The sequence below is a fragment of the Lissotriton helveticus genome, chromosome 10, assembly GCF_964261635.1.
Source record: "Lissotriton helveticus chromosome 10, aLisHel1.1, whole genome shotgun sequence".
In the NCBI taxonomy this organism is placed as follows: Eukaryota; Metazoa; Chordata; class Amphibia; order Caudata; family Salamandridae; genus Lissotriton; species Lissotriton helveticus.
Window position 1 is genome coordinate 25,102,129 of NC_136071.1, and position 22,735 is coordinate 25,124,863.

A 22,735-nucleotide genomic window follows, 5' to 3' on the forward strand; every position below is an offset into this window, starting at 1 on the left:
ACTTGGTTCACCAACCTCTGGAAGGTGGCAGGGGCATTCTTTAACCCAAAAGGCATCACAGTAACCTGATAGTGCCCATCCGGGGTGGAGAATGCTGTTCTCTCTTTGGCTCCTGGAGCCATGCCAATTTTCCACTACCCTGCAGTTAAGTCAAAGGTGCTTAGGAATTTGGCTGCCCCTAGTTTGTCTATCAACTCATCTGCTCTTGGAATGGGGTGAGCATCTGTCTTGGTGACAGAGTTGAGCCCTCTATAGTCCACACAGAACCTCATCTCTCTCTTTCCACCCTGTTGATGAGGTTTGAGGACTAGAACCACTGGGCTAGCCCAGGGGCTCTCAGAAGGTTCAATCACCTCTAGCTCCAGCATCTTGCTGACTTCAACTTTGATGCTTTCCTTGACTTGGTCTGATTGTCAATAGATTTTGTTTTTGACAGGGTTACTGTCACCAGTTTCCACATCATGGGTACACCAGCTGGTCAGACCAGGGGTCAAGGAAATGATGCTAGCAAACTGCTGCAAGACTTGCTTGCAGTCAGCCTGCTGATGGGGAGGGAGGGTGTCTGAAAAGACTACTCCATCCACTGACCCATCTTTTGGGCTGGAAGAGAGGAGATCAGGGAGAGGTTCACTCTCTGCTTCCTGTTCCTCATCAGTCACCATCAGCATGGTGGGGTCAGCCCTCTCATTGTAGAGCTTGAGGCGGTTCACATGGATAACCCTTTTGGGTGTCCTGCTGGTGCCCAGGTCCACTAAGTAAGTGACCTCACTCTTTTTCTGCAGGATAGGGTGAGGGCCACTCCATCTGTCTTGGAGAGCCCTTGGTGCCACTGGCTCCAAAACCCACACCTGTTGCCCAGGTTGAAATTCAACCATGGCAGCTTTTTGGTCATACGAGTGCTTCTGCAGCTCCTGGCTGGCCTCAAGATTTTTGGATGCCTTATCCATGTACTCAGTGTGAGAAGTTGGCCTGATATATGATGCTCACTAATTCTAGTGATCACCTTGTATCAGTCCAAACAACCCTTATGGTGATTGGTTGTAAGTCAACCTGATAGACCAGCTATCCTAGTAGCGTGGACAAAAGCAGTCTTTAGACTAAACTCTTTTGGCATGTGAAGCCAGCTGTTTTACCACAATATAACCCCTTGAATACCAGATGAAAGGACACCACACAGGTTGTTATGAAAATAAACGATATATTTATTAATAACAACACCGCTGAACTCTTTATGAGGTCAGAGGGCTAAGCACATGACAATACTACAAAAGAAATACGAGTTCGCACAATATCTACAAGTGTGCCTGAGGGGCACGGCAAACCATATACTCAAAACAATGGAATGCGAGGAAGGAAAGTACTGTAAGGAGATCCAGAGGCTGGAGGATCGCTGGGACTACGCTACAAACTAGGTAAGTAAGGAGCAGGAGGCCCACGGGACTCACGTGCAGAGTGGAAACTCTCACGCGGGATGCGTACCAACGTCTATGGATGCTACGGTTTACAAAGTTACGGATTCCGGACGAACCCGGCTGGATGGAGGGAAAACAACAGTGGACCTGGACACTAGGATAGTGGACACAGACTTCAGCGCCTAGAAGCTTTAGTTACCTAACCCACAGGCTGCGGGTGCATTGGGCTGAAGTTGCGTCTGGTTTGCTGTGTGGATCCCGGTGATGCCTGAAACAAGAAGTTGCTGGCAGGCAGCCAGATGGAGGAGTCCGGTGGTTCCAAGGATGGAACTAGGAAGAAGGAAGTCCTGAAAAGGAAGGGGACAGAGTCTTGGTCACTAGCCAGTGATGGTGCTGGAACCAGGAGGGAACCAGATGCTGTCGCCGCGTTCAGGTGAAGGAAGGGTCGCTTCTCTCTGTAGCTGCGCGGACCAGGAGCTGTTCTTCACGACCAGGCTGGAGGCACGAGCTGTCCCATGTAGTCTGCTGCTGTTGGCGGTGTCGGTTCGTTGATCTGGACAACAGGCCTTGGCTAATGAAGCCACGCAGTGAAACAAAGATGGCGTCTTGAGTGGACCAGGAGGGTCCGGGGTGCTTCTCTTTCACAAGGAAGCAGGGGCCAGTCTGGGGGACCAGACTAGCAGTGTCGAAATCTTCGGGTCGTCGTCTCAGAGGTCACTAGTCAGCCGGCAAGTGACCAGACAACAGGAAGGGCAGCAACCAGGCAAAAGGGCCCCACGCAGATCACGGGTATGCTGGGGGGCTGGTCTTTGGTGCAGGAGCTGCGTCGGTGTAGGGCTTCTCAGACCCTGATGCACTCACTTGAGGAACCCTCAGGGGTCGTGCTGGAAGCGCTGTGCAGGTTTCTTCAAGATGGCCGTCTCCACGTTGCTCGTCGCACCCACGGGTCCCAGCTGTGCTGTGGATGTGGGTAGAGGTCTGGAGGTCCGGGTCTTGTCGAGCTGGGTCGTCGGATTCCGGGATGGAAGGACTTTGCAGCAAACTGCACAGGAGCTTGATGGTGCCTGCGAAGCAGGATGGTCACTCCCTGACCATAGGGGAGATTCTTCAGTCTTCTGATGTTCAGGAGGTCGAAGGTCAAGAGTTCTTCGTGGAAGTTGTCAAGAGTAATCTAATCTGGAATGGGACCAGCTCCTACCTTTATTCAGCTAAAGGGGGCTGCACTACGACTAGGTCCCTCCCCTAGGTGGGACCAGGAGGGGGGTGGTTACACCTCCTATCCTTTGTCCAGTTTCCCGCCAGAACTGGGGCTGGAGTGCCCCAGCAACTGGTTGGAACCGGTGTATGCACAGGGCACCTTGTGTGCCCCAGGCATGTCTCATTCCTTTCAGCCTTGGCCTACCTAATACACAAAATCCTGTCTGGGGTGGTGCTAGCACCTCCCAAGGCAGGAAACCCTTTGTCTGAGTCTCCCTTGCTGGAAGGACTCCCAGCAGCAGGAGGTCAGACTTGTGTCTGTGGTGGCAGCATCCATTTTGTGATGCTGAGGCTCGAGTTAACTTTAACCGGGGTTTACAGTCACATACATGTCGTGTCCCTCTAGAAGGGTGGAATGCTAACCCCGTCGCCAGAATTGGCGAGGGGTTAGTATTCCAATTCGTATGACACCTTACTCGACATGTTTTGATAATGCTATGCCAAAGTTAGCATTTAACCGCGAGGATTATAATGCACTTAAGAGTATATGGTATAGCGTTATCATGGAACAGCTATAAGGACTTGGTTCCGCAAGCTGCAAACAGGCTCAGCTCATGCCAGAGCACCATCTCACATAATTCCAAGCACTCTGCCTTCAGGATTGATAAGGCCTGCCATAGGAGTGACTGATAGGAATATATGTGTCCATTTTAGGGTTAGCTATAGGAATACTATATCTAAAGCAAAGGGTGATTACACCACCTTGCCCCAGCTGTCGTGCAGCCAGTTGTGTCAGATTTGGGTGGCCAGCCAGGGGTGGCATAATACATGCTGCAGCCCCTGGGTACACCTATGCCCTGGATACCTTAGGTATACTGTACAGGGACTGATAAGGTGGCCCAGTACCAATTGGTAAATGCACCTAGGGTACATGGTTGTAATTTAGAGAGAGAACAGCTAGGCTGTGGGTCTGATTAGCAGGCCCACAGCCAGGGAAAGTTGTAAACCAGTGAAGCAAAAAGCAAAAATCTGGGGTGGCCATGGGATTGCAGACCCCACTCTCCTACACTCAGCCATTCTGGACCTTGGGCCAAGCACATAGTCCACAATGTCTTGTTTGGGTTCTTGGAGAGGCCTCTCCCAACCCTCCTTTACAAGACAAAGTGGTCCCCTTACAGGATGACCAAACAGAAGTTCAAAGGGTGAAAACCCCAATCCCTTCTGTGGCGCTTCCCTATAAGCGAAAAGCAGGCATGGCAACAGGACATACCATCTCCTTTTGAGTTTTTCAGGGAGCCCCATGATCATACATTTCAATGTCTTGTTGAACCTTTCTACAAGACCATTGGTTTGTGGGTGGTATGGGGTAATAAACTTGTACTGCACCCCACACTCCTTCCACATGTGTTTCAGGTAAGCAGCCATGAAGTTGGTACCTCTGTCTGAAATCACCTCCTTAGGAAACCCTACCCTGGTGAAGACACCTAGGAGGGCCTTGGCTACTGCAGGAGCTGTAGTAACCCTAAGGGGAATTTCTTCAGGGTGCCTAGTAGCATGATCCACTACTACTAGAATGAATTTGTTCCCTGAGGCTGTGGGAGGCTCAAGTGGACCCACAATGTCCACACCTACCCTTTCAAAGGGCACCCCCACCACTGGCAGTGGTATCAGGGGAGACTCTGGCTTGCCACCTGTCTTGTCACTGGCCTTACAGGTAACACAGGAGCTCACAAACTTCTTCACTTTTTGGTTCATCTGGGGCCAGTAAAAGTGGCTAACCAGCCTTTCCCAAGTTTTGGTTTGCCCCAGGTGTCCAGCTAGGGGGATGTCATGAGCTAATGTTAGGAGGAACTCCCTGTACTTCTGTGGCACTACCACTCCTGGTAGCTGCAGGATTGGGGTTTCTTGCCTCAGCATACAGTAATCCCTCTTCCCAATAAGCTCTTTGGGTTTACTTCTGCTTGCTGCCTCAGGCTTTCAAGAGTGTGGCAGTCTTGCTGACCCTGGCACAGCTCTTCCCTAGTGGGTCCCCCTGGGCCCAGGAGTCCAGCCTGGTAAGGCTCAAGCTCCATAGGCTCAGTTCCCTCTAGGGTTTCCAAGTCCTCTCCCTGAGGAGAGGGGTCCTGAGAAGCTGGCTGTGTAGAATCTGGTTGCCCAGTCTCCTTGCTTTTTCTCTTGGTTGGTTGGGCTATACTTTCAGGCTCCGACCTCCCTTGTTCACCCTTCTTTTTGCCCTGTGCTCTGGTTTGGACACACACCAGTCTAGGGATACCCAGCATGGCTGCATGGGTTACTTGCTCAACCTCAGCCCATGCTGAGGTTTCCAGGTCATTTCCAAGCAGACAGTCAGCTGGCAATTGTGGAGAGACCACTACCAGTTTCAGGCCAGTAACCTCCCCCCATCCTAATGTCACCATAGCCAGAGGGCATTGGGTGGTAATGCTGTAAGCATTGGTGACTGGGTACGTTTTCCCAACTAGGTATTGCTCTGGGGAAACCAGCTTTTCCCTTACCATGGTGATGCTGGCACCTGTATCCCTTTAGGGCTTCTACTTTAGTTCCATTAATGGAGGGGTATTGCAGATACTTGTTACAGTTGGTTGGCCACCCAGCCACACTGGCAACCTCCATGTCCCCCAGGGAGACCAGACTAGCCTGGGTGTATTCCCAGATTTGCTCTGGGCACTCCTCTGACCCCATCTGTAGATTTACTGTCCCTGGATCAGCTGTATTGGGTGCCTTAGGGGCTTTGTTGTAGGGGTAGTTTTTGTCTACAGTTAAATGTCCCCACTTATTACAGTTGTTACAATAGACCTTGTTAGTATCAAAGTTTCTTCCCCTATAGGGCTGAGGCACATAGGGAGTAGTTTGGGAGCCACCCACCTGTACAGGTTTTAGGGCTCTTTGGAAGACTCAGAGTTTTTATCTTGGGGATTCTCACCACCTTTCCCCTGGGGAGGTTTTGTAACCACCTTCTTTTGGTCACCCCAGTGGCTGTCCTTGTCACCCTAGTCTTGACCCAATGGTCTGCCTTCTTTCCCAATTCTTGGTGAGAAATTAGACCTAGGTCAACCAAATGCTGATGCAACTTTTCACTTGTGCAATTACTCAAAATGTGTTCCTTCATAAACAAATTATAAAGTCCAGTAAAATCATGCACATTGTGTCCAGTTAACCAACCATCCAGTGTCTTTACCGAGTAGTCCACAAAATCTATCCAGGATTGGGTCTGGGTTTTGTGAGCCTCCCTGAACCTAATTCTGTACTCCTCAGTAGTGAGTCCAAATCCCTCAATCAGAGTGTTCTTCATGAGGTCATAGGAACCTGCATCTGACCCAGAGAGGGTCAGAAGCCTGTCTCTGCAGTTACCAGAGAACAGTTCCCAGAGAAGTGCCCCCAGAGAGGTTTCTTTAGTTTTCTGATATCACAAGCCCTCTCAAAGGCTGTGAACCACTTGGTGATGTCATCACCTTCCACAAATTAAGGGACAATCCCTTTGGGGATTTTAGGATCATAAGATTGCTCTCTATCCTTGCTATTTGCATTGCTGCCACCAGAGAGGGGGGGATAATCCCATCTCTTTTCTTTCTTTTTCTAGAGCCAGGAGTCTGGTCTCTAGGTCTAATCTCTTGGCCAACTTTGCTAAGAAGTTGTCCTCTCCATTGGGGTTCTCCCCAATGTATTCTCTGGGGCCCAGTCCACCTGTGTGGTTCTCAGGCTCCCAAAGGCTAACTCTTTGAGTCAAGGGTACAGTGACCCCTTCTTCCCTAAGAATGATGGGGGGATCATTATCATCCTCCTCATCCACTCCACTCCTTCTTCCTCTGGCTAGGTGTCACCCTGCTCAGATGGGTGGTCTTTTGCATATTCAGCCAGGAGCTCCTGGAGCCCTTGTTTGGTTGGATGCAGACCTACAGCTATTTTTTTTAACTTTGCATAGGGCCCTCAATTCCTTGAAGTCCAAGTGCAAGTAAGGTGTGCGATAGAGTTCCTCCACCAGGTTTACATTATCTTCACTAACAGCTGGGTTCTTTTGAGACATTCTAACCTGACAGTTCTAACCCTCTACCCTAGCTTGTAGTGACTTTTAATTTCACAAATTCTAATGGGACTTAAGCAAGGCCCTACCAGACTTTTAGTATTTTTGGAAAAGACCAATTTCAGAATTCTAAAGGAAATTTATGAGTCTGTCGTGTGATCAGATGGTAACCAAGAAGTCCAACAAATGCAAGTTTGTATCCCACCGCTGATCCATCAATGTGAGAAAGTGGCTCTATATATACTGGACTAGAATGAAGTACAGTGTGTATAGAGTCCACCAACCCCAGAGGTATAACAGAGGTTAAAGTCAGAACTGACCTTACTCTCCAAAGTGGTAGCTTGGTCGAGCAGTAAGGCAGTACCAGAGGACAGTGTAAAGCATTTGTTGTACACTCTGTCAGCAAAAGGTTTCACACACTCAAGGACTGAACTCCAGGCCAATTGTTTTTATAACCACAGATATAGGTGTTTTATTTTTAGAACCAACAGTTATAAAAATATACTTATCTTGTTATGAGTTCTCTCATGTAATTACTTTGCAAAGGAGCAATAAAGTTTGTGCACACAATTAATACAGTATTGACAGTAAGCAACACAATCCTAAAACACATTATAGCATTGAGCTCAAGGGGTTTTCCACATGTAAGTACAGTTGATTACTATATAGATTACTTTAGTAGTCCCAGGACTAGATCTTGGATTCAGTCCTGGGGTCTAAGCAGAAACCAGATTAGCATAAATGTTTTAGTTACTGTAGTGATTTTTCATGAATATAAAGCTGTTTTAAAAGTTCACACTTAGAAACTTTTCAAGGGAAATCTGACAATGTCATTCAATGGGAGAAAATTCAGGTTGCGGGTAAAGTACGATTGCGTTACTTTTGTAATCCAGTACTGGGCTCCTAGGGCCAGCACTGGGGGTCTTAACTCAAAACAGGTAGGTAATTGTGTTTCAGTATTTCGTGTGATCTTTAAAGAATATTTCCTGTTTTCAAAAGTAGACACTTAGAAGAAATTTCATAGAAAAGCAGACAATGGGTTCCTAATGGAGAAAATACAGATTACTAGTAACCCCGCTAGGGAGTACTTTTGCGGTATAGTACTGGGCTGAAAGGTACAGTACTGGCTTCTCCCCTGATCACAGGTGAGTACTTTAGAATTGGGACTTTGGATGATTTTATGTGAATATTTTTAGATCTCAAAACTTCACACTTAAAACATTTTCAAGACAAAATGAGTCAGTGTTATCCAATTGCAGGTAAGTAAATTACCGGTTTCCAGGTGAGTACTTGGTTGGTGAAGTTACGGTTCTGGGCATAGACTCAGGGGTCCCCCAGGGTCAGGTAAGTACAGTTAGTTCACTCCCAGCGGCACAGGGGCGGCCGGGTGCAGAGGTAGGTAGGCCCAATCAATCAATCAATTAAATCTTATAAAGCGTCTGGTTGCACAGCCTGTGCGTCCCCGCGCTGCGACAAGGTCCCATCCGAACATAATGAAGAAATAAAGAATCAAACAATGGAGTTACCTGCTGGAAAGAGCCATCTCTTCAGTTTTTGTCGAAAGACACTCTCAGATAGTTCCAGTTGGAGCTCCACCGGGAGCTTATTCCAGTAAGTTGCTGCAAGGAACCTAAAAGAGCGACCGCCCATCTTGGCTCTTCTAATGGCAGGAATGCGTAATTGACCTGTGCCACTAGATCTTAACCCTTGGGCGGGGACATACAGGATTAAAAGATTGTGTAAATAGGAGGGGCCTCTCTTCTGCAGGATCCGATGACTAAAGCACATGGCCTTCAATAGAACACGTTTCCTCATAGGAAGCCAATGTAGTCATTCAAGAGCTTTGCTAGAGGCTGCTCTCTTGGGAAGTCTAACAACCAGACGGGCGGCCGCATTCTGAATGTGTTGGAGTCTCTGAATGCACTTGATATTAGCCCCCAGGTACAGAGCATTCCCATAGTCCAGCCGAGATGTCACAAGGGCATGGACCATTAACTTTCTTGCTGACACTGGGAGAACATCCAAGATCTTGCGAAGAGTGCGTAGGACCCCCACACAATTACCCATTACCCGTATGGTGTGGTTCTCAAAGGACAGTTTAGGGTCCAACCATATACCCAGGTTCCTCACCTGATCTTCCGGGGATGGAGTCTGTCCTAGCGTAGATGGCCACCAGGCAGAAGACCAGATTGAGGGGGACTTGCCTATAATTAAAACCTCGGTTTTATTACCATTCAGGTTCCTCCCCCCCTTCCTGATGTAGTTTTTCCTGCCAGAGTGGGGGGCAGGACTGGTGGGGGCTGGTTGCTGGGTACAGCAAATGGTCTGGAGAAGCTCACAGAGGCGGCATGCCTTTGAAGCTTCCCCCTGCCCATCCTGGGGGAGGAGGCCTAGCACCTCGCCCAGGATGTGCATTGTTGCAGGCCCAGGAGAGCGGGGGCTCTCCTACCCAGGGGTCCAGCAACATGTCTGTTGTGTGGCAGCGTCGGCAGCCACTCAGCCAGACGTGGATTGTAAGTTAGGTTTTCAGGGGGCATCTCTAAGATGCCCTTTGGTGTATCTTACATTAAATCTCACACTGGCATCGGTGCGGGTTTAATGTGCTGAGAAGTTTGGTACCAAACTTATCAGTCTTGCCATTATGGTACTGTGGAGTTCGTAATGACAACCTCCCAGCACCATATACTCTTAATGGCATCACTGCACGTACAGTGCCCAGGAATGGCCATGGGTACTGTAGGGGCACAGGGCTTTTGCACCTGGGCCCACACCACTGGCATAGGGCACCCAGCTAGAGGGGTGACTGATGTATGCCAGGGCAGTGGGTTTGTGGGCATGGCATACAGGGATGTGTGCCATGTAAACTCTTTGTTTAGTTCTGTACCTAGGCACTCACCCTGCCAAAGGCAGTGTGTGGGTATCCAGGTACAGGGCCCCTAAGGGTGGCACAATAAGTGCTGCAGCCCTTAGGGGTCTTCTCTGGTCACCATGCCCTGGGTACCATTTACTAGGGGCTGATAGGTGGCCAGAGATGCCAACGGGTTTTGTTTCAACACATTTTTTTAGGGAGGGAACACAGGCCCTGGGTACCTGGTTGGCAGGGGCCCAGGGCACACTCAGTCAAAGCACATCAGCAATTCAGTAAAAAGTCGGGGGCATACCAAGGCAAGAAAGATGGCACTTTCTCACAGGAGGTTATTCCACAGACATATCCACCTCTTACAACCTTAGAAACTGCACACCCATGTATCTAAACTATTACCTCAAGGAGTACGTGTGCTGGACTTGACCAAAATACTCCCGGTCCCTCTATTCTGAGTACACATTCCTGTGTGCCATGCCTACAACCCACTGCCCTGGCATAGGTCAGCCACCCCTCCAGCTAAGTGCACTATACTAGGGGTGAGGGTACAGGTGCATGAGCCCCCTACAGTGTACAAGCCAATTCTTAGACATTGTAAGTGCAGTAATGCCATTAGGAGTATATGGTGCTGGGAGTTTACGAACTCCACAGCCCCATAATAGCTTTACTGAAACCTCGTAAGTTTGGTATCAAACTTCTCAGCACATTAAACCCACCCTGATGCCAGTGTGGGATTTAATGAAAAATGCACTCAAGAGGGCATCGTAGAGATGCCCCCTTAAAATGACCAGCCTCTGGTGGGTCCCCTGACTGGTACACACCAGCCTGCCCCCATGAGACATGTTCCTGGAACCCTGTGGTGGGAGCCTTCGCTCCCTGAGCCCAGAAACACACCCTTTCCTGGGCAGAGGCATCTGTGGCAGGGGTGCTTCAAAGGCCTTGCAGCCTTTGTAATGTGACCCCCGCCTCTCCTGCTATCAGGAGCAGGCCCCCTTCCTGTATCCCCTCTTTTTCATCTGGAAGGCAGGTGTGAAAAATTAGCCAGCCTAGAAGGTGGGCCACCTCTGCCAATCTCACCCCTCAGGTGGGGAAGTGAGGTGAAGCCCACTCTTCAGTGCCCACCATCTTGCAGATGAACGGTACTCCCCAAACAGGATTAGGGATTGTGCTCACTCCTCCACGTGGGGTGAGCACACCAAGGGTGTAGTCACTCTAAGGTCAGTAGCCCACTGGCTACTGACCCAGAGACCCCTAAAACGATCCTTTAATACTGTATTTAGGGAGCAGCCCTGAACCAAGAAAGCAGATGCCTGCAACCTATGAAGTTCAAAAGAAGACACCCAGCAGAGGAGACTGCAGAGAACAACTGACTTGGCCCCAGCCCTACCGGCCCATCTGCAGTTTCCAGAGGTTCTGTGCCAAACGTTGTCCTGCCCTGCAGTCAGCGACCTCCAGAACCCTGGGAGGACTGGCTGCCTTCAACAAAGACTGGATCTACTGTGAACATCAGCACTCTGTCGCCAAGAAAGGCTCTGAGCCTGCTGAGGACAAAGAAACCCAATGCCCGGAACCACCATTACTCCTGATGCCCACGGCCACAGTCAGAGTGGCCCACTGGTCCTAGCGAGGTCCCCCAGCGCTCCTGAGTCCGAGTCCACCATTGGTTGACCCCCCCCTCCTTGACTTCCTGATGTCCCTGCAGCCTCTGCACAAAGAGCCCCCACCGCGAGGGTCCCGGAAGGTGAAATCTGACCTCAGAAGACACCCCTGCTTCCAGCTGCCCTGTAGAAAAGAGCCCGGGGTGCACCTACGTTCCCAAGCCCTCCATCTTACCTGCCCAGCTGTTGGTTCCTTCCGGAAGTCTTCCTGGACCTAGCATGCATCTAAAAACCAAAACCGAAAATCCCCATTAAAAAAACTACAGGGCACCAGACGTCAAAACAGCACCCTGCCCCAGCTGGTAAGTCTATAAAAGTCTTTAACCACTTGTGTGCTCAGGACGGCCCCTGGCCGTCCTACGTCACGCTGGGTGTGTGCTCAGGACGGCCCCCGGCAGTCTGAACACCGCAGATTCCCCAGCACGGCGTGAATTCCGCGCCTGTGCTGGAGAATTAAATAGTGGGCGTAGTTTGGACGCCCCCCAGGGATCCTCCTCCCGCTCCACAACAGATCCTCCTCTGTTAATTAGATCTGTTGTGGGGTGGGAGGAGGAGGAAGATCTGTTTTGGAGTGGGAGGAGGAGGATCTGTTTCGGAGTGGGAGGAGGAGGATCTGTTTTGGAGTGGGAGGAGGAAGCGGATCTGTTGTGAAGTGGGAGGAGGGGGCAGACGTTAAATTACAGGCCGGGATCTTCACACCTAAGTGCGGTTGTTACAAGTTTTCCTCCCTTAAATGGGGAATAACTTCAACAACTTTTATACAAACCTAACATTGAAATGCGATGCAATGCTCATAATTAAACATACAATAGAGCGCCTACAATCTGCCAGTCTAAAACTAGGCTCTAAGCAAGCAATAGATTGTCAAATCAACTGGCACTTAATGAGACACTGTTCACACCATTAGAGTTGAGTGTAAAGTATTCACTTTATTTCACAACTGTACTAAGTACACATATATTGAGATGAGGGGTGTGAGAATCTTCTGAAAAAAGTATATCATTTACAATCCTACTTTGTACATCTAATCCAAAACCGGTGTATTGTCTGTTATCAAATACCTTCTCACGCTTAACTCTGCTTACCAGTAAACGCAAAGGTCCAAAATGCGCTGTGTCAGGGGCATTACTAGTCAGCCATCACATAATGAGGTCAGAGCTGTTGAGAAGAGCTGTGGCAGTCTACGGAGCAGGGTTACCCGACACTCAAATAAATGGTCAGCCCGACAGACCAGAGTCACCCCTAAATGGATGAACCGCAGCAGTGTACCTAGCAGGGTTACCCGACAGTCGAGTACATGTTCAGCTCGAAAGACCAGAGTCACCCCTAAGTGGAAGAACCGCAGTCGTGTACTGAGCAGGGTTACCTGACAGTCGAATAAATGTTCAGTCCGACAGACCAGAGTCACTCTAAGTGGAAGAACCGCAGTAGTCTACTGTGCAGGGTTACCTGAAAGTCAAATAAATGGTCAGCCCGACAGACCAGAGTCACCCCTAAATGGATGAACCGCAGCAGTGTACCTAGCAGGGTTACCCGACAGTCGAGTACATGTTCAGCTCGAAAGACCAGAGTCACCCCTAAGTGGAAGAACCGCAGTCGTGTACTGAGCAGGGTTACCTGACAGTCGAATAAATGTTCAGTCCGACAGACCAGAGTCACCCCTAAGTGGAAGAACCGCAGTCGTGTACTGAGCAGGGTTACCTGACAGTCGAATACATGTTCAGCCCAACAGGCGAGAGTCAACCCTAAGTGGAAGAACCGCAGTAGTCTACTGTGCAGGGTTACCTGAAAGTCAAATAAATGTTCAGCCCGAGAGACCAGAGTCGCCCCTAAATGGAAGAACTGCAGCAGTCTACTGAGCAGGGTTACCTGACAGTCGAATACATGTTCAGCCCGACAGACGAGAGTCACCCCTAAGTGGAAGAACCACAACAGTCTACTGAGCAGGGTTACCTGACAGTCGAATACATGTTCAGCTCGAACGACCAGTCACTCCTAAGTGGAAGAACCGCAGCAGTCTACTGAGCAGGGTTACCTGACAGTCGAGTACATGTTCAGCCCGACAGACAAGCGTCACCCCCTAAATGGAAGTACCGCAGCAGTCTACTGAGCAGGGTAACCTGACAGTCGAATACATGTTCAGCCCGACAGACGAGAGTCACCCCCTAAATGGAAGAACCACAGCAGTTTACTGAGCAGGATTACCTGACAGTCGAATACATGGTCAGCCCGACAGACGAGAGTCACCCCTAAGTGGAAGAACCACAAAAGTCTACTGAGCAGGGTTACCTGACAGTCGAATACATGTTCAGCTCGAACGACCAGTCACTCCTAAGTGGAAGAACCGCAGCAGTCTACTGAGCAGGGTTACCTGACAGTCGAATACATGTTCAGCCCGACAGACGAGAGTCACCCCCTAAATGGAAGAACCACAGCAGTTTACTGAGCAGGGTTACCCGACAGTCGAATACATGCTCAACCCGACAGACGAGAGTCACCCCTAAATAGAAGAACCGCAGCAGTCTACTGAGCAGGATTACCTGACAGTCGAATACATGTTCAGCCCGACAGACGAGAGTCACCCCCTAAATGGAAGAACCACAGCAGTTTACAGAGCAGGGTTACCTGACAGTCGAATACATGGTCAGCCGACAGACGAGAGTCACCCCTAAATGGAAGAACCGCAGCAGTCTACTGAGCAGGGTTACCTGGCAGTCGAATACATGTTCAGCTCGAACGACCAGTCACCCCTAAGTGGAAGAACCGCAGCAGTCTACTCAGAACCGCAGCAGTCTACTGAGCAGGGTTACCTGACAGTCTAATACATGTTCAGCCCAACAGACGAGAGTCACCCCCTAAATGGAAGAACCACAGCAGTGTACTGAGCAGGGTTACCTGGCAGTCGAATACATGTTCAGCCCGACAGACGAGAGTCACCCCCTAAATGGAAGAACCGCAGCAGTCTACTGAGCAGGGTTACCTGATATAATTGAATAAATGTTCAGCCCGACAGACCAAAGTTACCGCTAAGTGGAAGACCCTTGGCGGTCTCCTGAGCAGAGTTGCTTGATATAGTTGAATAAATCTTCAGCCCCACAGACCGGTGTCAACTTTCATTGGTGAGATGAGCCACTAACTGAATGTTGTCTGGCAAAAGGTAAAACTCACAGAAAGTCCTGTCTCTGTAAGAGCATCTCTATACTTTGATGAGCGCCTTCACCTGGCGTGTGCTGTGCCTCCTGCCTTTTTAAGTGCCTTCTTACACTGGTACTGGGTCTAGATGTCGTACTACACCAAAGTAGTATCTCCTTTCTTCGGTTCCTCCTGACAGAGGCATCAACATCAGGTCACAGGGAATGCGAAATGTAAAAACCAAAGCTGAACATTCACTAATCTTGTTGAAAAGCACACTTGGGGGCATATTTACAAGGAACTAGCACCGCTGCAGCATCACTTTGTTTTTTTATACAGCAGCATTGCTCCATATTTACAAACTAATGCATTGGTCTCAATGCGTCAGTTTGTAAAGGCCTGTGTCACATTATACCTGCGCCAGGTATAATGTATTCAGGGTAGGCGTTCCCATGCTAACAGCCACGTAGAACTGATGCAGTGAAGTGTGCAACTTTTCACTGCGTGACTCTACGACTTGACTGCGTCAAAATCCCTACGTCTTCTGAAACCAGGCGAAAGGATGGACGCAGAGCTTTTAACATGGGACTCGCCTCTGTGTACTGAGGCATTGCTGGAGTTGCACCAGTCTTAAGACCAACTCCAGCAATGTGACACTTTAGCACCAAAAGATGCGTCAGAACTTCTGATGCATCAGTGAATCCTTGCACCATGGAGCACTGCATTGTAAATACAGCGCATCAATGGTGTCTTTAGCGCATTTGCGGCAAGAGCACGAAATCGGCCGCATCGATGTGGATGTGCAAAATATGCCCCCCAGTCTAAAGAGAAATTAAAGCACTGGCAGCTGCAGCATGGTCTGGCAAGCAGTTCCCAGAAGCAGAAATCCTAAAGGCACACCTTACCGGCATTATAAAAGGCAAGCTATGGCACAGAGGGAAAATAATTAATTTCCTCACATTTGTGCCCGAAACACCAGAGCCGGCTGCAAGGTTTTTTGAAAGAAGAGAATGGCGAAATATTCCCTCTCAAAATGTTGCTGGAATTATTCGGGCAGAAATTATCTACCACCAGGAAAAGTCATCCAACTTGGCATCATATGGCCTCTGGGTGCCCGTGGGATAGGTAGAGATCTTGTCAGCAGGTTAATCCTAGATTCCCCATTTCACCAAATCATGTCATCTTGGACAAGTGACTTGATCTGCCTATTCATTAGTATTCTTATTTAACTAGGACCCCTTGAAAACAGCGTAAACAGTGATATTCAGACAAATATCCAAAACTTTAGACTAAACAACTGGGTGATGCTTTGACACAGCATTAGAATTTATGGAATGTGTCATGACAGAGAACATGTGCAAGCATGACCCACACCCAAAGTATTAACTTCTGAAAATATTTATTGGTCACCACTTGGCCTCCTGCGGCCGCTCCTTCCTGTTTCCGTTCTGCCCTTGCGTGAATAAAGAACAGTTTGCACCAAGCCGGCCCACAGTTGCCAGCCGCCTACCACTTACTGATTCAAAATACTGTAAAAGTTAGAGTTTCAAAAGTCATAAACTTTGAGGGTCTTGTTTAAACCAATGCGCAAATTTCCACTGTGTCAAGATTGCTGTTCATTTTCATTGTTGAGTAAGCCCCTATTTTGATTCGCCTTGTACCGTCACTGAGTGACACGACAGATAGGGGTCCATGTTTGGGACACAGGCCCCTATGGTCACACATAGCAAGACCAACATGGGGGCAGCGCCCCAAGGACACCAGGGCAGAGGCGGTGGCATGGATTGAATGAGGAGTAGTAGGTAGTAGCGAAACGTCAAAGTTGGGCCTTCTTCAGGGTCCCTTCAGCAGCTGCACTTCTCCTCGTGGGCTCCTCCGCGACCCTCTGCTGTGAGCTGGACAGAGTTCAGGTCCGGTGGAGGCTCATTTTCTTTCTGCTGTAAAAAAAGACACATTTTGACTCACTCACTGACTGTACTGATGGAGTCTTTGGTGTACAATGGAGAAAAACTTCAAACATTAAACATAACTCAAATGATATATATAAACAGCACACCTCCCCAGGGACACACAATAGAAAACCTATCGGGGAACAGTTATGTTAGTACTGACCAGTCACTTGTGAGTTGCATCGCTGGACCCAAGTCTCAACGATGCTTCAGGAACACAAAATAACAAGGTTAGCTAATATGACGTTATGAGGGCAGAGAAGGAAGGAGGGACTTGAGTCTTCCCGCGTCTTGTGGCGCGATGCAAATTCCAAAGAAGGGATAAAAGGCCTGGAAATGAAATTGTTGCAGTGACCAGAGCATTATTCATTGCCCAAAAACTTTCAACTTATTCTGCATTTCTCCTTTTAAGACTCACACTTATCTTCCTTTGAAATGCCCACAACCCTTTTCGAAACTCAGCCGCTGGACACCCTTGGCTGAATGGCAGGAAGGTGGGTGCACCACACCGGGAAACCTGGAGCAAGCGGTCGTTTGTACTGTTTGCAAATACCGTGCTGTGTATATCACGACTTGCAATACATGCACAAATGCGAACTAAATAAAAAAAATTAGGGAGACAGACTAAATCAACTTAGGACATAACCTTTTTATAAAAAATCAAATAAAAGGCGCCTGGTGTGGAATGGGCCCAGTGAGAAGGTTCATTGTGCCCCACTGAGGTAGGAAGCTGGGGGTGCAGCCAACACCTGGTTGGGTATGTGTGGAACCTGTGGCATTAACATCCACACGATGACATCACAGGGGGCTGCACACATCCCAAGCACAACCTGCTTTGTACAGAGTGGACTTGCACTCAATGAATGCTCAACCGCCTCTCCCGAATCCGGTCCAGGGAAGGCATGGCTTGGCAGTTCGGGCTGGACGGTTCCCATGAGGCACAGGGTCAGACTGATTTGCATATGGCCATGTCTGAACTGGGGTGGCAGAGTGGGCTAAAGAACGGTGATGGATTAAACCCAGATCAGTTGACTGGGGGTGAGTGTTTGATTGGTTCAGATGCTCCGTCCATCACCACCCCCTTTTGTACCTGCAATAAAAATATAGCACAGGGTGGAAGAGGCAGTAGATCCTGACGCTATTTCTATGCGGCAACCTGCTCCTCATTTTATCATTGTGGCAGAACCACTATGGTCTCTTGTGCAAAAGGCCGATGTTACAAGTCTTGTGACAAGTGCAACACTTAGATTTTTATGTTGCTTACTAACAAGAAAGCTACACTCTGTCGATCGATAGGAGTGCACCCTAAGTGGTACTCCTTTCAGCATGGATTGCTACAGTCCCTAAGACCAAGACACAATTAGGACAATGGTTGGTGTACATCACAGTGGGTACACTGCCTATTGGCTCTCTCCATGGTAACTCTGTGTAGTCTGAAGCGAGTGGTCCCTTTGTCGTGTGCTAACTCACATAAGAGGGGGGTGAGTCAAAAAAGAGTCTCCACTACCCCGAACCCCCTAAAGTAATACGTAAACACATAGAGAGGTAGGGAGAAAAGAAATACAACACAGACACAAGAGTGTCAAAACTGATATGTTTTGAAAACTGTCCTCACTCACACACAAATGTGTGTGACATGCTTCATCATCGGATCTGCTTGCAAAACGCCCTGGCGTAGCCACGCTCAGGACGGAGCATAGGGAGGGGGGGGGGGGACAAAACAAATAGACACATACACAAAACAACACAAATGTGACAATACAGTGATAACACAGTGAATATCACCCTGTGACTGGGTATCGTGATAGAACAAAGTGCAGCATAGGAAGTGCTTTAAAACTAGCTCATGGATACCCTCAAGACCTTTATTTATAGGTTCCACGACCAGGATTAAAATAGTGAAGGATGGGCAGTGTTTAAAGAGAAAGTGAAGTTCTCAAAACACCCCTCCTTGAACTGCTTGTACCAACATATTTCGACCGACTTACTGTGCCAAAATTAAACTGGTCACCCCGGTCTTCTTCAGGACGTCTATCTGTCCCAGTCCTATGAACCACCTCGCCTCAGTCCGGCAGATAGATGGAGTAAAAAGGATAGAAAATCGATCAAACACGTGTGGTGGATAGTCCCGCCATCACAGGAAACAGATACTGAAAAGAAGCACAACAAATAGTAGGCTTTCATGTATTGTGCATGTTGTTATAAACCCCAATTCAAGTTAGCATATGTTTAATATCTTAATTTAATATCTTAATGCTATCCCCACTAATTACAAAATATCCGGAACTGTTATATTAAGCAGATCCTTTGTGTGGCTCATAGATCCACCCAACACCCTACATGCCATAATGCAGTTTCGGCGAAAAGGGTTTATTTAAAAAAAAAAACAACAATTAAAATATACTGCTGCATAAGATATACCACACTCTCCTACAGCGCGACCTGCTGCAGTTCATATTACAAAACGAGCATTCTTATAAGATGGTATAAGCCACCTGTGCCCAACTCTTGTGGCGAACTCACCGAGTTTATCAGTGTATAAAGCTCGAAAAGGTGCCCGGCAGGGAGGATTCCAAAGAACACAACCTGTGCTCATGGGAGAAAGAGATCAGCGGGAAAACATTAGTTTCATAGTCAATGGACAACACAAGAGCATTCCCTACGTCCAACACGGTATTCCCTCCGATTAACGTATATAATACTAGCCCGGGTTTCTTAAAAGTTAAACACAGAGTTTAGGTTATGCCTCTCCCATGCGATACTCCTTACTGTTCCGATGGATATCCACGCTAATTCGTGCCTGCTTCTGGATCGCCGTGTAGATAGCCCGACGTGAAGCGACTCCATTAATTTATGCCAAAGTCTTCCGCATACGCCCTCTCGCACCCTCTAGAGGACGCGTACGTGTGATTGCGTCACGGTATGGGGCTGCTGGGAGGTGTAGTGCCTGCCGGGAGTTAACATGGCAACTCGCCCATTGTAACACTGCACATTCTAAACGCAGAGCCCAGACATCATGTTCCACAGAATCCCGGCCTGCCCGATTAATCAAGTTCTAGTGCACTCCATTAAACACAAATAGATCACACTACATTCGCAAAAATGGCGAATGTAATTCTCGGTAGTTGCGGGTCTAGCGGGTGCGAGAGGGCGTATGCAGAAGACTTTGGCATAAATTAATGGAGTGCCTCACGTCTGGCTATCTACGCGGCGATCCGGAAGCAGGCACGAATTAGCGTGGATATCCATCGGAACAGTAAGGAGTATCGCATGGGGGAGGCATAACCTAAACTTTGTGTTTAACTTTTAAGAAACCCGGGCTAGTATTATATACGTTAATCGGAGGGAATACCGTGTTGGATGTAGGGAATGCTCACATGCTGTCCACTGACTATGAAACTAATGGTTTCCCGATGATCTCTTTCTCCCGTGAACACAGGTTGTGTTCTTTGGAATCCACCCTGCTGGGCGCCTTTTCGAGCTTTATACACTGATAAACTCGGTGAGCTCGCCACATGAGTTCGGCACAGGTGGCTTATACCATCTTATATGAATGCTGCTTTTGTAATATTAACTGCAGCAGGTCGCGCTGTAGGAGAGTGTGGTATATCTTATGCAGCAGTATATTTTAATAGTTTTTTTTAAAAATAAACCCTTTTCGCCAAAACTGCATTATGTAGGGTGTTGGGTGGATCTATGAGCCACACAAAGGATCTGCTTAATATGAAAGTTGCTAATTGAATTGGGGTTTATACCAACATGCACAATACATGAAAGCATCCTATTTGTTGTTCATCTTTTCAGTATCTGTTTACCGTGATGGCGGGACTATCCTCCACACGTGTTTGATCGATTTTCTATCCTTTTTACTCCATCTATCTGCCGGACTGAGGCGAGGTGGTTCATAGGACTGGGACAGATAGACGTCCTGAAGAAGACCGGGGTGACCAGTTTAATTTTGGTACAGTAAGTCGGTCGAAACATGTTGGCACAAGCAGTTCAAGGAGGGGGGTTTTGAGAACTTAACATTTTCTTTAAACACTGCCCATCCGTCACTATTTTAATCCTGGTTGTGGAACCTATAAATAAAGGTCTTGAGGGTATCCATGAGCCAGTTTTAAAGCACTTCCTATGCTGCACTTTGTTCTATCACGATACCCAGTCACAGGGTGATATTCACTGTGTTATCACTGTATTGTCACATTTGTGTTGTTTTGTGTATGTGTCGATTTGTTTTGGTTTTTTCCCCCTTCTCCCTATGCTGCGTCCTGAGCGTGGCTACGCCAGGGCATTTTGTAAGCAGACCCGATGATGAATCATGTCACACACATTTGTGTGTGAGTGAGGGCAGTTTTCAAAACATATCAGTTTTGCCACTCTCGTGTCCGTGTTGTATTTCTTTTCTTCCTACCCCTTTGTTGTGTGAACAGTGCGTAAGAGCACTTGGGTAACCCTGTGCTGGGGCCTCACATGGTTATATGTAGACCCCAAGGTTGTATGGTGTGGCTTATGGGTTGGTGGTAGCCAGTGTCACCGTCTTCCCTTCTAACATCAGGTCAGCAAGGTTTCCTCCTTGGTCTTTTTGATACGAAAAGCAATTAGAAAAGTGCGTAATTTAATTCCCTGCGAAGCAGTAAAAACCCTGGTAACTGCATTAGCCCTGACCAGACGTGATTATTGCAATGCTTTGTATATTGGCCTTCAGAAGCAATACATGATCAAACTCCAACGGGCACAAAATGCAGCTGCCAGATTTCTGCTGGACATTGCCGAATTCCAGCCTATTGCCCATGGCTTAAAGAAACTTCACTGGCTTCCCATGATAAAGAGGACGGAATTCAAACCCCTTTGTCTAGTTTACAAGGCTCTGCAGGGAACATGACCAATGTTTCTGAAACCAACATTTTTCTTGGTACCAGCCTCTTAGAAACCTTCGTTCATCTCAGAGCAAACTTCTTCAGACACCCAAATATAAGAAAGCACGTTTGGGAGGAAGAAGCTTCATTCTGGGTACAGTGAAACAGTGGAATTTACTCCCAATAGAGATCAAGAACAGCCCAACATTACTCACTTTAAGGAAATTACTAAAAACCTGGTTATTTACTAGCTAAATTCCACTTTCATAATCCAGATGTAGGTTGACTATCCGCTGAGCTCCTAGACGCCCCCGGGCAACCGTGCGCTATATAAATCCTACAATTAAATCATATCAAATTAATTGCAGATCACTTCCGCATCTCATCACTACATAGAGAGTGCTACTGATTGCCCCTTCCAGTAGAATTCACTCTGAAGCAAAGTACAACTGTCTGGCTTGAATTTGCATCTCAGAGAAAGGGAGAGGGGATGTTTTGTTGCTAGTTTCCAGCAGCTCAGCCCCTGGTGTGACAGGAGAGGCAGCTGAATAACAAAAATTCCGGAAACGTTTGGTAGATGCCAGTCAAAAGTAACAGCAGCCGCCCACCAAACTTTTAGTACATTGAAAGGAACTGCTGTGACAGCGGCCACTTCAGTGGCGTAGCTGGGGAGGGGGGTGCGGTCCGCCCCTGATGGCACTGTTGTTTGGGGTGACGGGAGTCACGTCTGTCGACTACCACCATCCAAGAGCAAGTCTCCCATCGACTGCTACTCCTCCTCTTCCCTGCTCTTACCTGCACCCGGGCGGCAAACTTAGGAGACGCACTGGGTGGCACTATATCTAGCTATGTCATTGGGTCCCTTTCAACGTACAAAGATGACCGCTGAGCCGGAGGTCATCTCTAAATTTGGCAGATAGGGGACTCTCAGGATGGCGGTGTAATGTCCTTCGCCATCCCAAGCTATCCCGACAGACACTCCTAAGCCCGTCAAAGGCTAAACCAGGCCCTTAGTATTTTTATGTCCTAGTGTATAAGGGTGTGGGGATTTTATAGTTGGTGCAGAGGTATCCTCTTAAAAATAGTGTTTAACAGGCATCATTTCTTCTCACTGGTGGGAGGTATTGTCAGCACTTTGTGCTTCTGAAGGAATAAAAGTCTATGCTACGAAATAAAACAAATTGAGTCGTGAAGCTTGTCAAAGCGAACTAATAGACTGTCACCGAATCACTAGAAAGGAAGAAAGCTTCTATAAACTGATGATGACACAAATGTCTTCTATTTCATTTCATGACTGAAAATAAATGATGAATATGGAGTAGCTACTTACTCAACAATCTAGAAAACATTTTTGGCCTTGCAAAGTAGACGGAAATCACCAGGGCCTGTTTTAGCGCTGGTGGTGCCCAGTGCGACAATGCTTGTTGGTGCCCCCAATGACAACCTCCACCACGTATTTCCTCACTACCATCCTTTAACAGTGCCCCTAAAGTCTCCATAACCACTCTCAGATGCATGTAATGCACCACTCATACTAGTGTACAGTGTCAGAGCACTTTGCATCACACATACTACACGGAGACAATCAGAGGAGTGTAAATCAGTGTACAGGAAATGTTACGTAAGACA

At 48.0% G+C, this 22,735-nt stretch overlaps 1 protein-coding gene across 3 annotated transcripts in view; it reads right to left on the reverse strand.

Annotated features, from left to right (window-relative positions):
- Positions 1 to 15,683: 15,683 nt before the first annotated feature.
- The window catches only part of LOC144785794 (ras-related protein Rab-7a-like), a 161,926-nt gene continuing 154,874 nt past the window's right edge, over positions 15,684 to 22,735 (reverse strand). For 2 of the 3 annotated variants that reach the window (XM_078664605.1, XM_078664607.1), the window contains one exon: positions 15,684 to 16,238. In XM_078664605.1, the coding sequence (XP_078520731.1) occupies positions 16,146 to 16,238 (93 nt within the window). In that variant the 3' untranslated portion in view covers positions 15,684 to 16,145. The remainder of the gene's footprint in view (positions 16,239 to 22,735) is intronic. The other variant, XM_078664606.1, reaches the window with a different exon arrangement.